The sequence below is a fragment of the Vicia villosa genome, linkage group LG2 (genome assembly GCF_029867415.1).
Source record: "Vicia villosa cultivar HV-30 ecotype Madison, WI linkage group LG2, Vvil1.0, whole genome shotgun sequence".
Lineage (NCBI taxonomy): Eukaryota > Viridiplantae > Streptophyta > Magnoliopsida > Fabales > Fabaceae > Vicia > Vicia villosa.
In genome coordinates this window covers 104,266,720-104,288,079 of record NC_081181.1, presented here as the reverse complement: position 1 = coordinate 104,288,079, position 21,360 = coordinate 104,266,720, and the positions used below count along the sequence as shown (strand labels likewise).

The 21,360-nt window shown below is 38.5% G+C and overlaps 1 protein-coding gene and 1 non-coding gene across 2 annotated transcripts; one reads left to right on the top strand and one right to left on the bottom strand.

Annotated features, from left to right (window-relative positions):
- Positions 1-17,539: 17,539 nt before the first annotated feature.
- On the bottom strand, positions 17,540-18,208 carry LOC131646557 (uncharacterized; the record flags this gene model as incomplete). Its single annotated transcript, XM_058916567.1, has 2 exons — positions 17,540-18,025; positions 18,071-18,208. Coding segments are annotated over 2 exons (624 nt in total), but the record flags the coding sequence as incomplete, so codon positions are not given.
- Positions 18,209-19,202: 994 nt separating this feature from the next.
- LOC131654289 (small nucleolar RNA R71) lies at positions 19,203-19,309 on the top strand. The gene has a single exon (XR_009299331.1). It is a non-coding gene; the product is annotated as a small nucleolar RNA R71 (small nucleolar RNA).
- Positions 19,310-21,360: the final 2,051 nt, after the last annotated feature.

Here is a 21,360-nt window from a genome sequence, read left to right as displayed (position 1 = left end):
AAAGAAGAAGCAAGTTGCAAGGCTCTGCATTCATAACTCATGGCCTATAAATAGAGGTCATTTCCACTCTTCAATTCACACCAAAACCTCACAATTATAGGTTTTCTCTCTTCTTTCTTGAATTGCAAGTTTCATGAGTTTCAAAGAGGAGAAAGTGCAAGTTCCATCCCTTGCAAGTTCTGAGCAAAATGATGCTTCCCACAACTCATAAACATCATATGGGATGTGTTTGATCCATCCATACACCCCAAAAACACCTAAAACTCAAAATCACTACCTCACTTCTCAAATATGCATAACATGAGACTTATCATGCCAATTTTCATTCAGGCTAAATTCTGTCCAAACTATCACTTCTAACATCATCCATATATCACATATGAACTATCCAATCCATCACATATAGCCAATAACCTCAGAATCATCAAATTCGATTCACTCTTGAAGCTTATGCAGATCGGGTACCATGGCCATGCCCAGATGAATTCAGATGGTTCCAAGCATCCAGACACCTTCCATAAGGTCCATTGAAGCTATCCAGATCATCAAACAACTTCTGTAACACCTCCAAGCAAGAATTCGATTCTCAGGTGTGCCGTTTTTAAGGTAAGTGCTCATGAACTTCAAACTCATACTTGCACGCATCATAAATGAAATGTGAGCATACCATCTTGTTTCTGCACCTATGAGGATCATTAACCCTCAATCAATTGCTATTTATCTTGCACATACACGATTTCATGATCAATCTCAAAATTAGGGTTCTTCGTGTTCATCAGAAAATTGACCCCCTTAGAGTGAAAATAAATGAATTATGAGGGCATCATCATGTTCCTCGTGAAAAACCGAGTGAGATAGACCCTTTGATCGATCAAAACAACACAGTTTTGAAGATTTTTGAATTTCAGTTAGGGTGTGTTCTTGGCGCCAGATTTTCGTTCAAAGAATTCAAATAATTGTTTTAAAATATAATGTGTTGAACGCGTATCATAAACAAGCTGCACGCGCAGCTCAGTTGGTTGTTGTTTTGAGTGGTGAACCTTAAGGCGTGGGTTCAAACCCTGGCAGGACCAAACCTTATTTTTTGACACTATTTTTCTTCATTTTCTTCACAACTTCATCATTTAATTTAACCAATCAAATCAACTTGTTTTTTCTTCATTTTTTTAAACACTTCTTATTTAATATACATATTTTGACAATATCAAAAAAATCACAAAAAAAGATTTATTTAATATGTTTTTAATTAGGTTTAAAATGATACATTTTTAAGTGTTTTTAAATACTTTAAATATTTGTTTTTCATTTAATTTTCAAACCTAATCACTTGTAAATATTTTTGTGATCAAAACCTAAATCACTTAGGTCTTAATTAAGCATTAAAATTTGATTTAAACTTAATTAAGTTGACTTTTGTCAAATTCAAATCATTTTAAAACAAGCGATCGCGATTCTTTTCAAAGACGATAAACCATTTCTTTTTGAAACTATTGATTAAATCTTTTTAATTGATCAATTGATTTTCAAAACGATGTGGGGCCTCTCGAATATTAGAGAGTATAAGTCCCTTTCCTCTTTCTTTTACAGTTTTTCTTTGTACAGAAAACTTTTTCAAAACAAAACTTTCAAAGATTTTCAAACGACGAAACCTCGCGCTGTTAATCAACCATGTTTTATAAAATAAAACATGGGCCTCCACATAGGTATAAGTCCCATTCTCGTACGTGAAATTAGGTATTTCATTGTACACCTTTTTGTACATACACATTTTTGTACATATCTCGATTAATTTGTTTTTTTTTTAACTTTTAACAACAAATCAAAAAATGAAGGTTTTCTTTAAATCTTCCCAAAAATACCATGGGCCTCCGTGTAGGTATAAGTCCCAAAGCCCCTTTGTAAATATCTGTTTACTTAGCTTTGAATAAACTCAAATGGGCCTCTCCCCGAAAATGAGTCCCGAGCCCCGGTGTATACAAATGGATCATGCTTACAGGTATATTTCCTTCATAAACTCCAGTATATACACACACTTTGTCATATATATAACTGTTCATATTTGTTCATGTACTTGTTCATGTTTGTTCGTACTTGTTCATACTTGTGATTGTGTTATATATATGCTTGTTCAACTTAGTACAACACTAGGTTCCCCATAGCCTCCTATTGGGCTTCGTGCAAAGAATCTCCCTAGTTTAGGTTAGGACATAGAGTATGGTTTCCCGGTGAAATCGCTCTAAGAGCTCAAACCAACTATACCATGCCTCCCCTTGGGCTTCGTACAAACGACTTGTCCCTCCCATAGCCTCCTCTTGGGCTTACAATGCAAGGACCCTGGATTGTCCCTCCCATAGCCTCCTCTTGGGCTTACAATGCAAGGACCCTCGGATAGCCTCCTCTTGGGCTTCGTACAAGGACCCACGGGCTTCTTATAAGCATCCCCAATATCCAAATCAAATACCCTAGGAGATTAGACATTTTTCATCTCTATGATAGGAGTATCTCTTCTATATCATCACAAACAATCAATCAATCAAACTTTTTTGCCACAAGGCTGGCTAATCAATCAAACCTTTTTGCCACCATACTGGCTGATTAATCAAAGTTTTTGTCACAAGGCTGACTTCATTGAAACTTTTGCCACAAGGCTGGCTGATTAATCAAAACTTTTTGTCACAAGGCTGACTTCATTGAAAGTTTTTGCCACAAGGCTGGCTAAAAAACATCTTTATCATTCTAAGCACCATAAGTGGCATGGCCCAGGGCTTATAATGAAAAGATTTTCAAACAAAAAACAAACAGATGTATGTGATGATATAGATTAGATACATCTAGCATTAAGATGACATTTGTCTCTTTTCCTTTGCTTCCACTAGCATAAGTGGGAACTACGATTGCTCTGACTTTCTCAACATCCCTTTGAGAATACGTAGGCACAAGGTCGTATCCTTGGCGAGCAAAACTTCTCTCTCAAACCACTCAAACCTTAGCACCCGTAGACCCCGAGCTACAGATGCTCTGATTCCCTCTAAAGGATATGTATGCAGAGGATCGCGATGATCTTTGCGAGCATAATCAAACAAACACCTTAGGTCCCACCTCTTTCTCACAAGAACCTCCACCATAACAAGAATGGAATAAACAAAACAAAGAAACCTATAGAGTACTATAGATACGTTGGGTGCTAATACCTTCCCTTCGTATAACCAACCCTCTTACCCAAGATCTCTCCCCCCACTTTTAGGTTATTGCAGCTTTTTTCCTTTTCCTCTTTTGGAAACAATAAAAAGTTTGGTCGGTACAAAAGAAAAATCATTTTTTGAGCACTCGAGCCCAAAGAAGGCATCAGGTGTCTCATCCCGAAAAAGGACAACGATTTTTCCCCGCGACAGTATCCCCATTCCACTGAGAGACGTTTGGATCGTGTAGTGGCAAACCAGGCTTGGTTAAATATCTGTACCAGCTCCTCGGTCTGCACTCTTGCTAAAGTAAGATCAGATCATTTTCCTATTCTGCTGGAGTTTTCAGTCAGTCCCGTTAAGTTTGCTTCCTTTTTTTGTTTTCTCAAGGCTTGGACGTTGCATTCGGAGTGTAAAAGTATTGTTGCTAATTGTTGGAACCAAAAAGTGGCGGGTTGCCCTTTGGTTGTGCTGGGTAGAAAGTTGCAGATGCTGAAAAAAGAGCTTAAGAGCTGGAATCACTCTTGCTTTGGTAATGTTACTCAAAATGTGTTGTTGGCTGAATCTGAGCTCATTCAGATTCAGGAAAGCTCGTTGGTGGATAATGGAGATTTTAATAGATTGGAGAAAGAGGCTCAAGATAAACTTTTACTTGCTTTGGATGTTGAAGAAAGTTTCTGGAGGGAAAAGGCGAGAATAAAATGGCACATTGAGGGGGATCGTAACACGGCTTACTTTCACCGTATTTCCAAGATTCGAAATGCTGTCAAGCCTATTTCAATTCTGAAAAATGGAGAAGAGATGATTTCGGAGCCAGATCGTATTGTTATGCATACTGTGGACTATTACAAGAATCTTTTTACTAACCCTGTTGCTATTTTGCAGGACTTTTCTTTGGTGGAGAATACTATCCCGACTTTGGTTACCGAAGAGATGAATACGATGCTCACCTTGCTGCCGTCTTTAGAGGAGATTAAAGCTGCTGCATTTTCCCTAAACTCCGATAGCGCGCCAGGACCGGATGGATTTGGAGCAACTTTTTATCAATCTTACTGGGAGATTATTAGCAATGATGTTTCAGCTGCTGTTCTTCAATTCTTCTCTTCAAGTTGGCTCCCTATAGGCTTCAACTCTAATGTGTTAGTGCTGATTCCTAAAACGGATAGCGCAGACTCATTAGATCTTTTTCGTCCAATTTCTTTATAAAACTTCAAATACAAGATTATAACAAAAATTATTGCCACAAGACTTGCTTCGGTTATGCCTCATATTGTGTCGAATGAGCAACGTGGTTTCACTCGAGGAAGGAAAATTAAAGATTGTATTGCTCTGGCTTCGGAAGCGTATAATCTCATGGATTCCAAATCTTGGTGTGGTAATGTGTGAAGGATAGAAAAAAACTTAGAAAGGGGGGGTTTGAATAAGTGTAGCTTTAAAACTTGTAAGATAAAAACAATTTGCACAATGATTTTTATCCTGGTTCGTTGTTAACTAAACTACTCCAGTCCACCCCCTTGGAGTGATTTACCTCACCTGAGGATTTAATCCACTAATCACACAAGATTACAATGGTTTTCCACTTAGACAACTTCTAAGTCTTCTAGAGTATACTGATCACAACCTGATCACTCTAAGAACAAACCGCTTAGATACCCTCTAAGACTTTCTAGAGTATTCTGATCAACAACCTGATCACTCTAGTTCTTACAACTTAATGTAAACAAATTCTTTTAAGAGTTACAATGCTTCTTATAAAGCTATTATCACAACTGTGATTTTCTCTTAAGTTTAAGCTTAATCTCACTAAGATATTACAACAGCAATGTAGTGAGGTTGAAGATGAAGTTTGAAAGCTTTTTGAATTTGACAGTGTTTCTGTATATTTGCGCAAGTGTTGTTGTATTCAAAGTTCGTAACCTTGCTTCTCATCAGAACTTCAATTTATAGGCGTTTGAGAAGATGACTGTTGGGAGCATTTAATGCTTTGCGTGATCCGTACAACATTGCATTTAATGTTTCACTCTTTTGCAGGTGGAGCTTTTGGGAGATCAGAGAAGACAACCGGATTTACTCCGGTCTGGCGGCCCTGGTTCGCAGGCTTCTCGTGGCACGCGTGGCGTCCCCTTAGTGGACGGTCAAACGACACTCTGTCTCTCTCCAGGCATGTGAAAACGTGATTGGCGGGTCAATTGAGTCAAACTCTCTCAGCCTTTCTCATTGGTTCACGCATGAAAGTGTGGGGCCCGGTCTGGTTAGCTTTTGACTTGTTTTCAATGTCTTATTTGTTTAATATATTTATTTTGGTGTGTACATATAACAACAAAAATGGCGCAGCTGACTGGTTAAGGCATGTGGATGTTAACCTTGGATGCCAGGGTTCAAATCCTGGCCAAGACAAACATTTTTAGTATATTGACAAATCCAGGATCCAGTACTCACATCTCCACGCTGCCTCACCAAACACCCTCACATCCAGACCCTTAGATCTCCTATAATCCAATCTAACGCATCAGATTTGCAAGGCTTACCATGGGGTTTCAAGGGCCACCCACACAGGATTGCTTCAGGTTCTATTTAATTATTTTAATAACTATTATACAATTAATCTTGATTAATTTTAATACAATAATTTTTTTTATTAAATTAGGATCGTTATACAATTAGGATTAGATATAAATTAGGATTAGGCTCATGAATAGGGTTAGGTTTTTTTCTTTCGATTATTTCGATTATATCGATTTAATCTATATAATTAATTTAACTATAAAAAACACAAAAAACTAGGTTTATTCGTCCATTAGGGTTCGCCCAATCCCATTGGCCACTTGGCCGAAGTTTTTAGGATTTAATTTGTTACTCGTTCCGACTAAACCTATTGGTCGCAATGATTAACAATCGATTAATTTAATTAATCAAATCCAATAATAAAAACATCAATTCTAACTTCCCCTTTAACAGATAGATGGCGGATGAATATCTATTTCATCCCGCCTTCGAATTAGTCGACTCTCTATGTCGTACTGATCAAGTATCTGAATAAAGCAATAAAATATAAAATTAAAATACATTTAATTTGCTGCCCGCGACGATCAATCTATCGATCTGAGTAACCAGCAATGCCTCTTAATCCGTTAGCTATACTGATCAAATCTATTGATCATCGCATCTAACGGTGACATATCAAATCAGGGTTGTACGCCCAAACAAAACACACTAAACCACGATACTACAGATTTCCATCTCTGCGATGTTCAAAACTACGATAAGGTAATTCAAAATGCCTTTCAACTCGCAACTTCTAAAACTATGATAGGCCATTCAAAAAAGCCTTCAAACAACCTCATACTAATTCAAAGGCGTACAACCCTGTGTCCGAACTACGTTGACTCTGATTCTCCCTAAGGAGATACGTAGGCACTTGGATAACCAAGGCGAGTCCCCCTCCTCAAAACCTCCATTCAGTTCAAATCTCAATTTTCACCCTTTTCACTTCTTTAGCTATTATCCTAAATATTCTAGCCATAAAACTTGACCCTTAGATTCAAAGCCAATAGGAAAGGGTTGAGGGTGCCTAACACCTTCCCTCGACCTGATTATAATAACTTACCCCGATCTCTTAACTGCGTAGGGTTTCCTATTCGCCCTTCAGAATAGGTGGCGACTCTAAAAAGCTTATTTTTTAGGGCAGGTTGCTACAGCTGGCGACTCTGCTGGGGAGGCACTTAATGGTGAATTACTATACTCCTATAGGTTTTGGCAGGGTTTAGGTTTTTGGCGAAACATTTAGGTTTTTGGCAAATTTTTTAGGGTTTGTTTAGTTCGCCATTTTAGGGTTTATTTATTTTCATAAATATTTAAATTTTTATTTTTATTTATTTATTTATTTATTTATTTATTTATTTCCCTTTCCATCTATTTACATCAGTAAAATAAATATCCCTTTATTTAAATAATATCTGTTTATTTAAATAATGTCTGTTTATTTAAATAATTGCGGTGTATTGCATTTTTTAAATTGTAAGCCAGCCGGAGTTCAAGGTTAGTTTTTAAAATATTAAAATTTTATTTATTTACTTCCTTTGCAATTCCATTACCGCATTGCTATTTATTTATAGTAGTTTAAATAAATACCTTTTATTTAAATAATTGCTTTTCACTGCATTTTGAATTATAAGCGGCCGGATTTCGAGGTTAGTTTAAATATTTAAATTTTATTTATTTATTTATTTTCCTTTGCAATTTTATTACTGCAATTTAATTAAATATTTATTTAAGTGAATATTTTTATTTCTATTGCATCTTTTGGGATATATAAAATTGTTGTTAAACCTAAGTGTGGGAGTTATCTTTAAGACCAGGGGAGACTTGAATCGCCTACGAGTCTTATTGATAATTCCACTCAGAGTGGGTTGAATATCCGGAAATGTCCAATACGAGGCTTGACCTTGTTGAGGGCAGGACTTAGTATTTGGCTGATCTCTCTGAGAACCTACTGATCGCGACTTTACGTGTCTATAAATCTGATGACTGCAAGTGCACAGTCGTGTCGTGTAGTTTTAAAAGATATCGAATCCACAGGGACTATGAATCGATCTACCGTTATCTAAGGTTACTATGTAAAGCTAGGGCTACTAAAATTTTGATTGTTCCTAAGGGATAGTGATAGTGAGAAATAAAGAATATAATAAAAGACAGGTATCAGTATGTATTTCGTTTAACTTAAGGTAATCCGAAGGTCCATTGGCTTTTGCATAATTTAATTAAAAATCTTTACTAATTAAATTGATTAAAAATCCTCGTCTCAAACTTTCGCTCTGTTGATTCAGATTACTATCCTAATCCTAATGTACGCTTTCGCCATCCCATTAGATTTTAGAAGAGCTTTTTGAAAACAACGTAATTAATAAAATGCCTATTTTATGAAGTTGTTATCTATTTAAATCTCCTAATCTCAAACTTTCGCTCTATTGACTCGGAACAAGCTAATATCCCTAACGTACGCTTTCGCCATCCCGCTCGGGTGTAAAAACAATTTTTGAAAATAAATAAGTCCCAATTAGTTTTAATACGCTTTCGCCATCCTTAAAACTAATGTCCTATGTCTACTATCTGGTTAAAGATCTCAAACTTTCGCTCTATTGATTTTAACCTTTGACCGTCTTAACCCCTCAAACTTTCGCTCTATTGGTTTTAAGACTCACTAATTAAACTAGACATATAAACCAAAAATAAGTGATATTTAATAAAACATAATTAAGCCAATTTATTTCGGATCCCTCGGTTAACTTACTCTACATACCGACACCTTAGTAATTTAGCCAGACATATTAATATGGTTAAGCATGCATAAATAGATTCGGTTTATAATAATAGGCATGTTAATGGGCATACAATATATCATGCAAATAAACATATAAATAAGGCGGTAAATAATAAACCTGAATTAAATAAATGGCAAGTAAATCTTCAAGTATCGAACCTCCACCACAGGTTGGCTGGATCGTTCTTCGGAATTTAAACGGGCAGAAAATAAAACAAGGAAATAAAAACGATAAGTCTAACGTAAGGCTAGATTTATAAAAAGTTCACAACAATTTCCGGTGTAGAAATCGTTGTGAGAAAATAAGTGTTTGAATGAAAGCAGAATGAAAAATATGATTCGCGGTACAATTTCGGCAGCACTTCGTTAGCAGGAAATCGGACACTTTGGACTGAAGTGACTGCTTCTATTTATAGGGGATGCTTTGCAGTTGCTTTGCGTGAAAAGAGGAGCTTCCAACAGACTGGCTTGGAGACGTGCGTCTCCGATTCTTCAGGAAGACTGGGCGCGTGACTTGAGACGTGCGTCTCAAGTGGAGAAACTTCAGGGAAATGGAGACGTGCGTCTCCCTTTTGCTGATGTGGCATAGGGACGTTGGCGACGTGCGTCTCCTCTTACTTGTGTGCATTGGGCTGCTTTCCTTCGTGGGCTGGATTTCTTCATTGGGTCTTTGGGTCTCTTTCAGCACACTTGGGCTTTATTTGCACTCCCTTTTTACTTCAGCACCTATTTTTCGTCTTTTAGGCATAGATATGGGTCGTTTTAGCTCCATTTCTTCTCTTTTTCGCAATTAGTCATAATAAGAGTGTAAAACCTGAAACAAAGCAAATACACGCGTAATATCATAATAAATCAATATAATAAACGGAAAATGCTATAAATATCTATGAATTTCAAGCTAAATATACGATATAAAATCGTGTTATCAAATTCCCCCAGACTTGAACCTTTGCTTGTCCTCAAGCAAAATAACAAGATAGTAATGGGAGGACAGCAAAATGAAACACGCTTCCACCATATCGTTCGGTCATACTCAGCTACATTGTGTTCTTGTTTGAAAATAATGTTGCAGATCTAAACAATAAACTTATAGTAGCGACACTAGACAACTCCCAGTATGCATACCAATCCGAATCATGCCATTATAGCTCGACCTTTTTGACTCGTCATCATGTTTTACCCTTTTCATTCGCGCGCAATCACATTAAGCCCATTATATTGACACGCACATAGCAGAGTAGTCGGTTAGTGACTATGATCCTTCTCATGGAGTTCTGGCACAAAATGTGGTATACTCCTTAGCATTCACTTGTAGATTGTGGGGAATCGGACAATAGTCCTTCCTTCCAAGTTCAATACCAGATGACTTCTGAACCAATCAACAATGAGTTTTTAAATTCTTTGTATTTGAGATTTGCGACCGTTAGGTTAAATGATCTTGTGAGGATCACCTTACTTAGTAGGCACATTTCTTATTATGGTTAAGCACATAATTATTATTATGAGGATCATACACTTATATTCATCGATTCTCTGCGTAGTTTGTATCTAAGACGGTGCCGACTGCTAGAATAAACTACTAAGGGTTACTTCAAAAATTAAAGTCGATGGTTTTGGTATAACGGGTATTCAAATCGGTTACGCATACTTGGGGGTTTTAGAGTGTCGGGACAATAAGGGTATTGACTTGAATCAATTTCTATGCGTTGAGTGTTTGAGTAGCTTCGTATTTCTCAAACGTGTGGGGTTTGCGTTTATCGTTTAAGAGCAAAATTTTTGTTATGGCTCAAGAAAATGGAAGAAATTGAAATAACTACGGAATTATAAAGATAAGACTTGAAATTCCATAAATATTCTTTATTGAATTAGAAAAAAAAACATTACAAGGAAGGGAAATAAACTAAAAGGAAAGGAAATAAACTAAAAGGAAATAAAACTAAAGCAAGTAATACGACTCCCCCAGACTTAGATGATGCAATGTCCTCAGTGCATGAGAACTACTCCTCAGTGTTGCGGTTGCGTGAACTGCTTGCGCCTCTTGTACGAACACGGCGACGTCTATCAATAGGAGAGCCATTCACACAAATGTTAAGATCATGCAATTGTGTAGCAATTTCAGTGTATTGGCCTTCGTTCCTAATAGCATAGTCACGGTGCTCCTGTTGCATCTCTCGAATAAGCCTCAGTGTTTCATTTTGATTTGTCTGCATAGCTTGAAATAGGTGGTCTTGTCGTTGAATTGCAGCATACATGTCTTCAAGAGTGATAGGCGGAGGGTTGTTTTGAGGAGGTTGGTTGACATCAGCTTGCCCTTGGTTGGTTATCTTGAGGATTGTCTTCAATAAGCCTCCAACGCTGAACATAACGGATGTTGATTCTTTCGGGGCACGGAAGGATGACATAAGGAATCATAACTTTGTTGACGACCAAAGTGTATCGGCCATCATGGCGGGGTGAAACCAAGTGGGAGTCACGGCAATAAGTGAGGTCGAGTGATTGAGCAGGTAGCATGAGATGAGAGAGTGAGAGGAGATCATCGCCAAGACCTAGAGCACATGCCAAGGTGGTAATAAGTCCGCCAAACAAAAAGGGGTTTGTAGCGGGGGCGTTGACACAGACTTGGATATGTTGGAGCATGAAAGGTGCGGCATTGAAGCGGATGTTGTTTAGCGCACAGTAGAGGAAAAATAGTTCGTGTTGGTTTACCTTATGGTTGTTGGATCTCGCAAAAATAGTATGCCCCAAAACACGTTGAAAATAACGTATAGCGGGGTTTTGAATGTGAGAAGCATGTAGAGCTCTCCAACCGGTAGGAACTTCGCCAGTGAGATTAAACCAAAATTCGAAAGCTAATTCTTCCCAAGGTCGACCATTGAGTTCTTGAAATATAGTACGGAGAGCATTTGGTGACGTATTAAAGTGCAAGTACGTAGCCACTACTTCCTGATCCAAAGTATATTCACGGTTGAACATCCGAAATTGGATGCTACCGGTTGAGAGTGGTTGATTAGAATGAGTGTCGTAGGTGAAAGAACTCAAGAACTCTAAGACGAGCGGCTCGTAAGTAGGTACGGGTTCGGTACAAAGATGGTGTAGGCTAGATTTAGTGAGTAAACGGGTGACACCATCAATGAGGCCTAGAGTTTCTAGACATTCGATGTTCACAAATTTTGTGGGAACAACCGAACGTTCACAGAAAGCGAGGTATTTGGTTCGTTGAGCATCATTGTCGTCTTCTCGGAAAATAATATTTGAAAGGTCGGGTGGTGGTCTCTCAGGACGTACACTATGGATGATTGAACGTGGAGGCATGGTGAGTTTAGAAAATGGAAAATAGAAATGAGAGTAGAATGGTAGAAAATGGTATGAAGGTTGTGAAAAGTAAGAGTGGTGGTGGTGTGGTTTTATAGTGAGGTTTGAGAATGGTGAGGTTAATGTAGAATTAAAATGAATTAATGGTGGTGTTTGAAGTTTGAATGGAATAGAAGATTGGGAAATGATGAAGAATTAAGAGGTAAATGATGGAGGATGAATGATGTTTATGGTGTTTAAATGGAATAAATAAGGGGAAGAATGAGGAAGATTGAATGATGAATTTTGAAATTCAAATTCAAGAGGGAATAAAGATGGTCTTTATGCGTGGTCAAATGGTGCAGACTGCTGGCCTTGGGAGACGCGCGTCTCAGGCAGTCAGTCTACTGGGGGACAGGGCATGGAGACGTGCGTCTCCTGTCCTTTGCATGCTGAGGTCTGGTCCCACAGAGGTGGAGACGTGCGTCTCCTAGCTTAGGGAGGTGATCTCCACGCATGCAATGGTCTAGACAGGTTCTGACAGATAACAATAAGTATGGGATAATAGTTCAGAACAGTGTCATTGTTTCATACTATAAACAGCAAAAATAATGGTAACCAGGAATATATGGCAGTTAATAGTAATGCAGTAAAACACAGTAGCACTAATAAATAGAATATTGCATTTAAAATTAAACCGGCACTGAGTGTTAACAGGAGCAGAATGCAGAAGTGCAGAAAATTAAATTCTAAACTAGGAATTTGAAATTACTAAAACTAGAAATAAAATCTAATAATCTAAACGGTAACATCTAGCCACGTCTATTGTTGTGCACATTAGAATAAATGTGTTTGAAGACGTCGTCGAACTGAGCATTGACGGTGTCGATGAAATCGAAGAAATGCATTTGCAAAGTGTGAAGCTCGTTGCGCACATGTTGTACATCTTGTTGCAGTGCAGTGATGGCTTGCTCGTGCGTGTTCAGATTAGGCATTCTTTGATTCACTGATGCGGTGGATGCAGCGGGTTGTTGTTGCTCGGGCTCGACATCAGTCATATCAACAGTGTAATCATCAACAGAATCTTCAGAGGGAGTTTCAGGCTCATACTCAGGTATAGGTTCATCTTCAGAAAGAGGTTCATAATCAGGAATGGGTTCATCTTCAGGATTAGGGTCATAGTATCCAGGAGGAGTGTCAGGCTCAGATTCTGATACGTGCATTTCCTCATCAAAATGTTCATAAGCTTGAGGGGTTTCAAGTGAGGGTTCTCTCTCAGGAATCTGACCATAGTAAAGCCAATTAGCAGGGTTGTGCACACTCGTCCTTGGGCTCAGTAAAGTGATCCTGATCCAATACTTTGTTATCAACGAGTAAATCAAACTGATCAGGTCCAAGGTTACCGATGATACCTCGGTTAAAGCAGAAATGAATGTCCATAGAATTGTGGGAACCAAGAGGTGTCAATCTAAGCAAAGGTACTCTCATTCCTATGGCATTAGCAATCATAGTGACAAATCCGCCGATCCTAATAGGTGAAACTTCGTCTTGCGTGATGCGCTCGAAGTTTGTTAGCATGAAGGCGATGGCATTGACCGGGCGGTTCTGAGAGGAGCAGAACATGATGAATAACTCTTCTCTAGAAACTTCAGTGATATTATCAGGTTTTCCAAAGATGTAGTGAGCAATGATCTTATGGAAGTATCTGGAAGCGGGGTTATGGATGTTCTCAGATTGGAATTCGTTCTCTTCAGGGTTGTCGTTTCCAGTGATCTTGCCCCAGTATCTTTCCAACTCCCAGTAAGCAAGACTGTCTTCAGCTACTGTGGTGTATGCATCTGATCCATGAGGTAGCTCTAGCATTTCAGCAAAATCTCGGATGCAAAAATTAAATTCCATACCAAAGAGTCTAAAGAGAATGACTCCTTTTCTCAGTCCTTGTCCAAGGTTAGGAAGATAGGTCAGGGAGCTCAAGAATTCCAGAGTGAGCTTCCGATAGGTACTAAACTTGCGGAACAGGTGAGAACCAGTCCAACCAATTTGGTTTAGCAGGTGCAAAACGCTTTCTTCGATACCAAGTCGTACCATAGTCGGTTGGTGAGGGTAGCAAGTCAAATCCATTTGTCTTTCAGCCAGCTTATCAAATCTTGCTTCTTGTCCTCTACCACGGAACAGAACTTCCATATTATCGACTTCTTGCATCTTAGTTAGTAGTTAAGAAAAACCTAGAAGTTGAAAATATTAAGATTAAGTTAGAACTAGGCTAGTGTTTATTTAAAATAAAAATAAAAATAAAATTAAGTAATAAGTTATAATAATAAATATAATTATAAAAAGGAAATATTTTCTCGAATTAAGATATCAGTTATAATTATAATAATTATTATAAGATGTATGAAAAAAGTAAAAGTGATTAAAATTAAAATAATTAAAAATAGAATAGATTATTTAAATGAAAATTAAAAGGTTAAAAATAGAAATAAAATAAAATAAAAGAATAAATAAATGTGGGTTGTCTCCCACCAAGCGCTTTGTTTTATGTCGTAAGCTCGACGATTTTAAAAATAGAAAACTATTTTTTCGAGAGAGCGGGCAGCTCGTCAAGTTTAAAAACTTTGATGTTTTCATCGTGTTCGAGATGATGGTAATACTTTAGACGTTGCCCATTTACGACAAAAGGTTTGACGGTTTCTCCTTTGATTTCAATCGCTCCACTCGGAAATATGTTAGTTATTTCGAAAGGGCCAGACCATCTAGATCGTAACTTACCAGGAAATAATTTTAGTCTCGAATTAAATAAAAGTACTTTATCGCCTATGCTAAAATTTTTCCTAGATATACGCTTGTCGTGCCATTTTTTCGTTCTCTCTTTATAGATTTTGGCGTTTTCGTAAGCGTCTTGTCTGAGTTCTTCCAATTCGTTTATGTCTAGTAGTCGTCTCTCACCAGCGGCAGTGTAGTTTAGGTTTAAGTTCTTAATGGCCCAATAGGCTTTATGTTCTAACTCTACCGGTAGGTGGCATGATTTTCCATAAACGAGTTTGAATGGGGTAGTTCCTATTGGAGTTTTGAAAGCTGTTCTATAAGCCCATAAAGCTTCATTTAGCTTGGTTGACCAATCTTTCCTAGATATAGCGACAGTTTTCTCCAATATTTTTTTTATTTCGCGGTTGGATACTTCTACTTGTCCGCTTGTTTGTGGATGGTATGGTGTAGCTATTCGATGATTTACTCCATATTTTCGAAGGAGTTTCTCAAGTATTCTTGAAATGAAATGGGAACCACCATCGCTAATTACCAATCTTGGCACACCGAACCTAGGGAAGATGACGTTTTTGAAGAGTTTGATAACTACTCGCGTATCGTTTGTAGGAGAAGCGATAGCCTCTATCCATTTTGAAACGTAATCGACAGCTACGAGTATATATTGATTTCCAAACGATGACGGAAACGGTCCCATAAAGTCTATTCCCCAGACGTCAAATATTTCTACTTTAAGAATGCCTTTTTGAGGCATTTCATCACGTCTTGAAATGTTTCCGGTTCGTTGGCATCTATCACAGTTTAGTACAGCAAAATAAACGTCTTTCCACAGGTTGGGCCAGAAAAGTCCAGATTGAAGGATTTTGGCGCAGGTTCTAGATGTGCTATGGTGTCCTCCACACGGTGCAGAATGGCAGTGTGTTATTATGCTTCCTATTTCTTCCTCGGGTACACAACGTCTAAAGATTCCATCGGGGCCTCTTTTGAACAGGAGTGGGTCGTCCCAATAGTAATGTTTTAGGTCATGGAAGAATTTCTTCTTCTGTTGGTAACTTAGATCAGGAGGAAGCACACCAGCAGCTAAGTAGTTTACGAAATCTGCATACCAAGGTGTGTCAGAGCGGGCTAAAGCTATTTCAGCTAAGTTGTTGGTTTCAGCGTTTGGATGGTATGGTTCGAATTCATTTGCTTCTAATTGAGCGATGAGTCTTTCATAAGGGAAATCATCGTCAATTGGTACTTGTTCGGGTTTTAGATTTTCCAATCGAGAGAGGTGATCTGCTACGACATTTTCAGTACCCTTTTTATCTTTAATTTCCAGGTCGAACTCTTGTAGTAACAAGATCCATCTCAAAAGTCTTGGTTTGGCGTCCTTTTTGGTTAGGAGGTACCTAATGGCGGCATGGTCAGTGTATATGATTATTTTGGCTCCTACCAGGTAAGAACGGAACTTGTCTAGTGCAAATACGACAGCTAACAATTCTTTTTCTGTCGTGGCATAATTCATTTGAGCTTCGTCTAGGGTTCTACTCGCATAGTATATGACATGTAGTTTCTTATCTTTTCTTTGCCCTAGAACGGCTCCTACAGCATAATCACTCGCGTCACACATTATTTCGAAAGGCTCATTCCAGTCGGGAGGTTGCATAATTGGCGCAGAGATTAATGCTCGTTTAAGCGTATGAAATGCTTCAGTGCATTTATCGGTAAAAATGAATTCGGCGTCTTTCATTAGTAGTTCAGTTAAGGGTTTTGTAATTTTAGAGAAATCCTTAATGAAACGTCGGTAAAAACCAGCGTGTCCCAGAAAACTTCTTATTTCTCTAACGGTTTTGGGAGGTTGAAGGTTTTCGATAATTTCAATTTTAGCTTTATCTACTTCGATCCTTCTATCGGATACGATGTGTCCAAGTACAATTCCTTGTCGAACCATGAAATGGCATTTTTCCCAATTAAGGACTAGGTTAACGCTTACGCATCGTTTAAGTACCAGTTCAAGGTTCTCTAAACATGTTTCGAAACTTCCTCCACAGACAGAGAAGTCGTCCATAAAGACCTCCATTATTCCATCTAGGAAGTCGGCAAATATTGCCATCATGCATCTTTGGAAGGTCGCGGGTGCATTGCATAGTCCAAAAGGCATTCGTCTATAAGCGAATGTACCATAAGGACCGGTAAACGTGGTCTTCTCTTGGTCGTCAGGGTGGATAGGAATTTGGAAAAATCCGGAGTATCCATCCAGATAACAGAAATGCGAGTGTTTAGCTAGGCGTTCGAGCATTTGATCTATGAAAGGTAAAGGGAAATGGTCTTTTCGGGTAGCTTTGTTTAGCTTCCTATAGTCAATGCACATTCTCCATCCAGTTTGGGTACGTTGTGCTACAGATTCGCCTTTAGCGTTAGTGATTACAGTAACTCCTTCTTTCTTTGGTACGACGTGAACAGGGCTAACCCATTTACTATCGGATATAGGATATATTATTCCGGCTTCTAGCAGTTTTTGGATTTCCTTTTTAACCACATCGCTCATAATAGGATTTATCCGCCTTTGATGTTCCCTAGAGGTTTTACTATCGTCTTCGAGCATAATGCGGTGCATACAGAGGGAAGGACTTATTCCTTTCAGATCTGATATGTTATATCCTAAAGCGGTTGGGTATTTTCTTAGGACATTAAGTAATTTTTCAGTCTCGGTTCGTCCTAAGTTGGCGTTCACTATAACTGGTCGGTTTAGTTCTTCGTCTAGAAATTCGTATCTAAGATCGGTAGGAAGTGTTTTCAGCTCTATAGCAAGTTTCTTAGGTCCAGGTATAGGATCGGGAGTTAAAGCTAAGCATTCACTCAGGTGGTCATCTTGATATTCCTCACGCCAGTTGTCATCTTCAAAAATTGGCGGCATAGGAATTCTTAGGATCTCAGTTTCCTTATTTGGTTCGGATTTTATTTCTTTGACACACTCGTCGATTATGTCAGCAGAACAGCATGTGTCAATTATAGAAGGTGCTTTTAGGAATTGGGAAAGGATAAATTCTATTTTCTCTTCTCCTACTTCGAAAGTAAGCTTTCCTCGCTTTACATCTATAATTGCACCAGCGGTTGCTAAGAATGGTCTTCCTAATATGATCGGGATGTTAGAATCTTCTTGGATATCCATTATGATGAAGTCGGTTGGGATGTAGAATTGACCTACACGAACAGGGATATTCTCTAACATTCCTACAGGGTATTTAACTGAACGGTCAGCTAGTTGAAGAGACATTCTCGTTGCTTTAAGCTCACCTAGATTTAGTTTCTTACAGGTTGAAAGAGGCATCAAACTAACACTAGCTCCTAAATCGCACAAGGCCTTCTCTATAATGGTTTTACCTATTACGCAGGGTATAGAGAAACTACCAGGGTCTTTCAGTTTTGGAGGCATGTTATTTTGGATGATAGCGCTACATTCAGCGGTAAGCGTTACGGTTTCGTTATCCTCGAGTTTCTTTTTGTTTGATAAGATTTCTTTTAGGAATTTAGCGTACGAAGGCATTTCAGTTATGGCTTCTGTGAATGGTATGGTTATGTTTAATTGTTTCAGAAGTTCTACAAATCTTTTAAATTGCGCTTCGGTTTTTGATTTAGCTAATCTCTGAGGGTAAGGAATTGGTGGCTTATAAGGTGGTGATGGAACATAAGGTTTCTCTTTTTCAGGTTCCACTTCGTTATTGTTCTCTTTAGTCTTAGCAGTTTGGTCATCAGTTGATGTCTTTTGGGTTTCCTTTGGCTCTTGTTGTGACATGGGTACGTTTTGAGTTCTAGGATCAATGGGTCCATCGTAATTCGTTCCACTTCGTAGTGTTATTGCGTTCGCATGTCCTTTAGGATTAGGTTGTGGTTGAGCAGGAAACGTGCCAGCAGGGCCAGCAGTAGGTGCTTGTTGTTGGGCTACTTGTGAGATTTGAGTTTCTAGTATTTTGTTATGAGTAGCTAAGGCATCTACTTTGTTCGATAGTTGTTTTAGTTGCTCGTTGTTGTGGATGTTTTGGTTCAGGAAGTCTTTATTGGTTTGTTGTTGGGAAGCTATAAAATTCTCCATCATGATTTCTAGATTCGACTTCCTAGGGGTATTTTGAGCAGCTACATGCGCTTTTTGGTAGCCAGGTGGTACAGCAGGTGCTTGTCCAGGTGCGTACAACGCATTGTTGTTCTTATAAGAAAAGTTCGGGTGGTTTTTCCATCCAGGGTTGTACGTGTTAGAATAAGGGTTTCCTTGAGCATAGTTTACTTGATCAGACGGGACTCCAGTCAAGAGTTGACATTCGGCAACTACATGTCCAGTCAATCCACAGATCTCGCAGTTAGGTGTTACAGCAGCAGCGGTGGCTGAAGGAGTGATGGTTAAGTTCTCGATCTTTTGAGTTAAAGCGTCTACTTTAGCGTTAACGCGGTCTATACCACTTACTTCGTACATTCCTCCTTTGGTTTGGGTTTTCTCTAGAGCGGCTCGTTCTCCACCTCATTGGTAATGGTTTTGTGCCATGTTCTCTATGAGTTTGTATGCTTCATCATGGGGTTTGTCCAATAATGCTCCGCCAGCAGCGGCATCTATAGTCATTTTAGTGTTATATAAGAGACCACCATAGAAAGTATGGATGATCAGCCATGGTTCGAGTCCATGATGAGGGCATATTCTAAGCATGTCCTTGTAACGTTCCCAAGCTTCGAAGAGTGATTCATTATCTTTCTGGGTAAATCCGTTGATTTGACCTCTAAGCATAGCAATTTTGCTAGGCGGAAAGTATCTCGCTAAGAATACTCTCTTCAATTCGTCCCATGTAGTTATGGAATTAGAAGGCAGGGATTGAAGCCACGCTCTAGCTCTATCTCTCAAGGAGAAAGGAAAGAGACGTAATCGAATAGCTTCGGGTATAACGTTGTTAGCTTTGATAGTGTCGGCGTATTGCACGAACACAGATAAATGAAGGTTAGGGTCGTCCACAGGGCTTCCAGAGAATTGGTTATGTTGAACAGCTTGGACCAACGAAGGTTTCAGTTCGAAATTGTTTGCCTCAATCGCAGGTGGTGCGATACTTGAGTGCGGTTCAGCGCGCGAAGGAGCGGCATAGTCTCTAAGAGGACGAATAGCAGCCATCTCTAACTTCGGGATAATTTGATTGATTTGATCAGTAAAAGTCAATTCCTGATTAATAGGAATTGGTGCTACTTCGGGAAGATTGCGAGCTCGACGTTTGACGTTAATGAAACGTTCGATCTCGTTAATTCGTTGTATTAAATCTCCTCCTTGTGAACGAGTATTTGGCATACAATCGTTCAGAAAGAAAGGGAAGAATTGTCCTAGTCTCTACGGTGTAACAGTGAGTTACGATATCGACTTAAATAGTCCCCGGCAACGGCGCCAAAAACTTGATCGCGACTTTACGTGTCTATAAATCTGATGACTGCAAGTGCACAGTCGTGTCGTGTAGTTTTAAAAGATATCGAATCCACAGGGACTATGAATCGATCTACCATTATCTAAGGTTACTATGTAAAGTTAGGGCTACTAAAATTTTGATTGTTCCTAAGGGATAGTGATAGTGAGAAATAAAGAATATAATAAAAGACAGGTATCAGTATGTATTTCGTTTAACTTAAGGTAATCCGAAGGTCCATTGGCTTTTGCATAATTTAATTAAAAATCTTTACTAATTAAATTGATTTAAAATCCTCGTCTCAAACTTTCGCTCTGTTGATTCAGATTACTATCCTAATCCTAATGTACGCTTTCGTCATCCCATTAGATTTTAGAAGAGCTTTTTGGAAACAACGTAATTAATAAAATGCCTATTTTATGAAGTTGTTATCTATTTAAATCTCCTAATCTCAAACTTTCGCTCTATTGACTCGGAACAAGCTAACATCCCTAACATACGCTTTCGCCATCCCGCTCGGGTGTAAAAACAATTTTTGAAAATAAATAAGTCCCAATTAGTTTTAATACGCTTTCGCCATCCTTAAAACTAATGTCCTATGTCTACTATCTGGTTAAAGATCTCAAACTTTCGCTCTATTGATTTTAACCTTTGACCGTCTTAACCCCTCAAACTTTCGCTCTATTGGTTTTAAGACTCACTAATTAAACTAGACATATAAACCAAAAATAATTGATATTTAATAAAACATAATTAAGCCAATTTATTTCGGATCCCTCGGTTAACTTACTCTACATACCGACACCTTAGTAATTTAGCCAGACATATTAATATGGTTAAGCATGCATAAATAGATTCGGTTTATAATAATAGGCATGTTAATAGGCATACAATATATCATGCAAATAAACATATAAATAAGGCGGTAAATATTAAACCTGAATTAAATAAATGGCAAGTAAATCTTCAAGTATCGAACCTCCACCACAGGTTGGCTGGATCGTTCTTCGGAATTTAAACGGGCAGAAAATAAAACAAGGAAATAAAAACGATAAATCTAACGTAAGGCTAGATTTATAAAAAGTTCACAACAATTTCCGGTGTAGAAATCATTGTGAGAAAATAAGTGTTTGAATGAAAGCAGAATGAAAAATATGATTCGCGGTACAATTTCGGCAGCACTTCGTTAGTAGGTAATCGAACACTTTGGACTGAAGTGACTGCTTCTATTTATAGGGGATGCTTTGCAGTTGCTTTGCGTGAAAAGAGGAGCTTCCAACAGACTGGCTTGGAGACGTGCGTCTCCGATTCTTCAGGAAGACTGGGCACGTGACTTGAGACGTGCGTCTCAAGTGGAGAAACTTCAGGGAAATGGAGACATGCGTCTCCCTTTTGC